At 39.4% G+C, this 5,245-nt stretch overlaps 1 protein-coding gene across 2 annotated transcripts in view; it reads right to left on the bottom strand.

The window, feature by feature from the left end:
* LOC126398437 (1-phosphatidylinositol 4,5-bisphosphate phosphodiesterase beta-4-like) overlaps nt 1-5,245 on the bottom strand; it is a 142,513-nt gene that overhangs the window by 23,963 nt on the left and 113,305 nt on the right. For both annotated transcript variants that reach the window (XM_050057776.1, XM_050057777.1), the window contains exons 21-24: nt 3,791-3,886; nt 3,521-3,665; nt 3,324-3,408; nt 1,701-1,825 (exon numbers count right to left, since the gene is read on the bottom strand). In XM_050057776.1, coding sequence (XP_049913733.1) covers nt 1,701-1,825; nt 3,324-3,408; nt 3,521-3,665; nt 3,791-3,886 — 451 coding nt within the window. The remainder of the gene's footprint in view (nt 1-1,700; nt 1,826-3,323; nt 3,409-3,520; nt 3,666-3,790; nt 3,887-5,245) is intronic.

Below are 5,245 nucleotides of genomic sequence, written 5' to 3'. Positions count from 1 at the left end.
ACATGGCAGCACACCGGTAAGGTAAGACAACACGTTTACATGTTGTTTTCTATATGTTCTCTGACATTTATCCTAACGATATGAGGCGGTCTTTGTAGAGAAAAAGCTTGTTTAGTGGACTAACTTTGCACTTGAAAGGATGCCCGTTCAATTAAGTTTTAACAGGTCTGACGCTACGGCTGTATCTAGGCTAACGGCTAACATGCTAACTATTATTTCTATGTCACTAGTGACTTGAAACAAATTTAGGACGATAGGAGACGGGTTGAAAGAAACCGAAATTTCCCTTTAAGCCCAAGTAAAATTTGTGGATAATCCAGGGGGAACTGAAACGTTATTTCTGGAATTACATGTTGCTGTCAAATATTTTGTTTCCACTATATCAGAGTGTTGGTAGAAGTTTCAGGCGCAGATATCCAGTGGTGTAATGAAGTAATCATACTTTGTTACAGTACTTTTGTGATGAGTTGAAACAAAGCACAAATTTAAATTAAATTGAAAACCTATACAAAGAAGATGTTTTTGGCAGATATACAGACAAGGAAAGGTTGTGTTAGGGGAGTGCACATTTATTTTGTAACACTGGGTGGTACTTGGACTGTAAATAGACCAGGGATGGTTGTATATTAGTTGTAAATAAATTTGGGAATTTGTTGAAAAAATATGAGTCAAAAGAAGAAATGTAAGAAAGGGGTAAGTTTAACTTCTACTTACTCCTTTTTGGACACTTTGTCTTGTTTGTTTTTTAATTTTGATTCTAAATAAAGTCATTTATTTATTTTTGGGAGTTTGCACTTTACTTGAGTTTTTCTATGTCTGTCAACTTGAACTTTTTCTAAATAAAATGAATACTTTTACTCAGATACATTTCGCCTACACATCTCAGTTAGATTCTACAAAATACGGAGGGAGGAAAGGACTGATAGATGAATGAAGGGGTGGAGGGATTTTTTTTTTTTTTTAAAGGATTTTGCTCTTTAAATCCTTTAAGTTTTTAAAGATGTAATTTTTCTACAAGTGTGATATACGATCCATTTTTAAGCTGGTGTACGTTACTAAGAAATAAACTTAATAATTCTCAAAATTCTGACTGCTTGCTTTTTTATTAACATTTACTTGCACTTTTACTCTATGTACTTAAGTACATATTATAAAATTTGTTTTGATACTAACGTACAGTAAATATCAGATACTAACAGACTTTTACTTAAGTAATATTTTAATAGGTAACTTTAACTTCAACCAAAGTCATTTTCTGTTGAGATATCTGTGCTTCATCCACCACTGCAGACATCTGAAACCTTGGCCCCATAAAACCAGCCGTAAGTGAGAAAATGTGCTTTTTGTAATTTAGGTGAACTGACCCTTTAAACTAACATTTCCATCTGGGTCTTTATTAAGTCCAAATGTCCTTGTTATTATTGGCACATCTATATTTGGCTGTGATGTGGGGGAGTGAGGGTTGTTGATTAGTGGGTGTGTGTGTTCATGACGACACATGCAGAAGATGCTTTCAGTGTCGTATGAACATGTGAGGTCATAAGTTCACTGCATGCTGCTCTGTCTTAGATCAGAAGGTTAATTGAGTGCTTGCATTTGTTTATGCGTGTGTGCTTTTGATGTATATCTGCTGTGTGTGGAGTGCTTGATATGGGTGTGTGTGTGTGAGGTCAGAGGTCCCATGTTGTGTGCTGTGGTACCTGGGGTCTGGAAGTTGAGTGAGACCATCTGGCAGCCCGCGTTCCAGAAGATCTGAGGCATGTAATTACTGGAGTCCACCCGGCCTCCTTTGGGGTAGATACGGCTCATCTGACGCTTGTTGTAGCTGCACTGACGCTCAGGAAAGTTTTAAAAAAAGACAGGGAGGGCATGTTTGTTCCAGCACATGTGTGGGTATGCATCTGAGTGCATGTGCGTGTGTGTGTCAAACAGACTGCAGGACTATTTTTAGTGTCAACAGCTTGGGTCAAGCAGTCCCATCGAGAGACGGAGAGCGAGAGGCAAAGTTTTTGTGTGTGTGTTTGTGTCGGGCCAAGTCACACAGTCCAAAGGCACACCGGCCTCCAGAGGCCTCCAGTTCTTTTCCGAGAGCAGAGTGGAAACAAATATGGTAAAAAAAACCAAACAACCACATCAGTTCTGACCCGCCGTTCGGCTCTCATTTAGGTGACCTCGATCTATTAAGTTAAAACTCCGAATTTATTACAAAGTCTTAGTGTTCGGCCCTGATCACACAGGAAGTGTTTTGCACACACCAAACTGCCTTTTTAAAGAAATAAAATAAAATTCAATGCCACTAGTAGAAAAAAAAAAAGTTTGTTGTGCCTGTTTATTGTTCTGGGTATCCAGCAACCACTACCACCAGTTTCATCTCTCAGATAATCCGATTCAACAATGCGAAAAAAAAGATGATGTGTGGTGCTTTTACGCTCTGAGTTGAATTTTTTCAACTCAAGGAGTTTAGAGTGCTTCGGCATAAAGAAACAGCGAGCAAAAAGCTTCATCCTCATTAAAAACAATTACAAAAAGCCGCCTCCAGCTGCTAAAATACTTTCTGTGTGATTGGGGTCTCACTCAGGTGGGTAACGTGATTCAGCAAAGAATAGTGGAAATTTCAGTCGTGGTGATCTTCACAAAAAAAAATCCAAAATGTTTTAAATTAAAAACGACTTCCCCCTGTAGCCATTTGTATATGAATTACTCACCTTGTGTTTGGTTGAATTCATAAGAAAACTGTTTTTCTCGCATGTCTCCACAGTGAACCAAGAAACCAAAAAAGGAGATATTATCATGAATTGCAAGCAAAACATTTGTTTACAAACTCTCAGAAACTCCTGCAGTATAATCCAAGTCTCATTTAACCAGTTGTAGGCTCTGTACTTCACAAACACATGCAACCTTACTACTTAAAACACATCTGCCTAAACAGTCTTGAGCACATGTGTAGTATGCCTGGGCAGGACGGAGCTCATGTGGAACCTTGCTACTCGTATGCAAGTGTGTTAAATGCATGTTTGTGAAGTACAGAGCAAACAAGTGGATAAATGAGACTTGGATTATACTTCATGAGTTGTGTGACAGTTTGAGCTGTGATATAGTTTTGCTGTATTAAACATGGCCACCAAGACTTCACTTCATCAAGAACTTTCTCTGTTTTTGGATTCCTCGTTCACTGTGACGACCTGTGTGAAACGATGTTTTCCTCACAAATTCAACGTAACACGAGGCGGGTACTCTATGTACAAATGATCATTTTGTAGGTGATGTATTCCTCCCTGTTCAGATAAATGCAGCACAGCTATGATTTGAAGCTCAAAGGATACTTGACAAACTCGATGGCGTTGGTCTTCAGATAGCCCAGACCGACAGACTCGTTAAAAGATGACATGTTATGGTGGATGTTTCTCTCTGCAAGACAGAGAAAAGGAAATGAACAGTGTTGCATTTTGCCTTTACCCAGAGCAACACTTAAAAGAATCAGATCACAGCAGAAACACATCAGGAGGACGTCAGAGCTCACCCTCTGCCACTTCAAAACTCTGGAACTTGACGGGCTGTGCGTAGTTGACCATGGCTGACAGATATGGGTGGATGTTCGTGGTGGCTCCTACATAGGTGTACTGAGCTATCAGAGCCTCTTCAGAGTCCTCCGCCTCTTCTCCACCCTGCACAGGACAGGTACAAACATGTTTCACACACTTTTGAATTGAAACAGATGTTAGTTTGGTTTTTACTACAAGGTGACTAAAAGTGTGTGTATGATAAAGTGCAGTGGCCGTCTTGTGCTTGCCTTCTTGCTATTGTCTTGGTCAGAGGCCTCTGAGATGTCTGTGGCGTCTGTTGCTTCTGTGGCTTCAGATATCTCTGTCGCTTCATCGTCAGGCACCTGGAAACACAGACAAGACAAAACGCTGCATTAAATGTCCCCTCTCAACATCCATGTCAGTACGTTCGGTACGGTCTTAAATGACGGACGTAGGCACCCTAAAAATGAATAATTTAAGGAGAAAAAATTCCAGACTCCTACTTTTGTTTCAGTCAGCACTTCACTGGCTTTTGACCACATAGGTAAAGATATAATGCTCTTCTTCTACACTGACCTCAACACTGCCATCTATTGTTCTAAAGGCATATACAGTATGCACTAGGGACGCACGATAATATCAGCATGTCATCTGTATCAGCTGATTTTGGCTTTATAATGAACTCTCAGAATCGACCAACATACTTTTTCTTATTTTGTACAATGAATGAATATTACACACATTGGAAACTATTATATTTGATGTCTCCATCTGCTGGTGGGCCGTCACAATAAGAGTATGCATGCATGATATGATGTTAATTACACTACAGAAGAGATTTGATGATTGCTAAAATTAGGTGGGGAAAACATGGATATATTGATATTGGTTATTGGTCAAATAAGTTGTTGGATATCGGATGTCAGCAAAAAAAAAACAAAAAAAAAAACAATATCGTGCATCCTTTGTACATAATTTCACTTTATCTCTGGAGTTGTTGGAGCAATAAAAGTTGGTTCTTACTCTTCTATGGATACACAGAGATGTCTGTCTTCTTTCCAATTAGGATTGCCACATTTGATTTTTTAATTTATTGATTAAAATTTATTGAATATTTGACGTGCAACGCAGGGTGTTAAACCACATCTGCAAATATACCATGTGACCAGCTGCCTCTGTTACCTCTTTTTCTATAAGCAGCACTATAGGTGAGAGGAAAAATGTGTATATTTGATTGTGGGGTGAACTGTCCCTTTAAAATATCCTTAATTTAAAGGCTCTCTAAGTCTTCCTAAGCTTGGAAAGTTTTTGTCACATATAGCAAACATGTCCTCACGATCCACTAGCAACATGTCATTGTGGTCAATTGTGGTTTCAATTATGTGTTTTTGGACGTTTGAATCTGGGGGGGCATGATAACATTGATAACATTGTTGAACGTAAACAGAAGTGACGCCCAACGGTGCTTAGCGTGCCTTTAAGGCAGTTATTACAGGCGGTGTACAAGGGGAATTGACCTATGGCTAAGCCACGCCCCCTCCACTCACTCGGACAAACTATCAACATTCAGTGACCGGCGCTATGGCAGGTGTCACAGTACACGGCATTTCACAGGAGGCAACTGATGATTTTTGGGGACATAACGATCAGATGTCGTTGAGAAGTAACCAAAAGGGCCTAAACTACGCATTGGAGGGATATATTCATCATTTTATTGTTGA

Source organism: Epinephelus moara, chromosome 12 (genome assembly GCF_006386435.1).
Source record: "Epinephelus moara isolate mb chromosome 12, YSFRI_EMoa_1.0, whole genome shotgun sequence".
Lineage (NCBI taxonomy): Eukaryota > Metazoa > Chordata > Actinopteri > Perciformes > Serranidae > Epinephelus > Epinephelus moara.
This window is presented reverse-complemented; position numbering and strand designations above follow the sequence as displayed.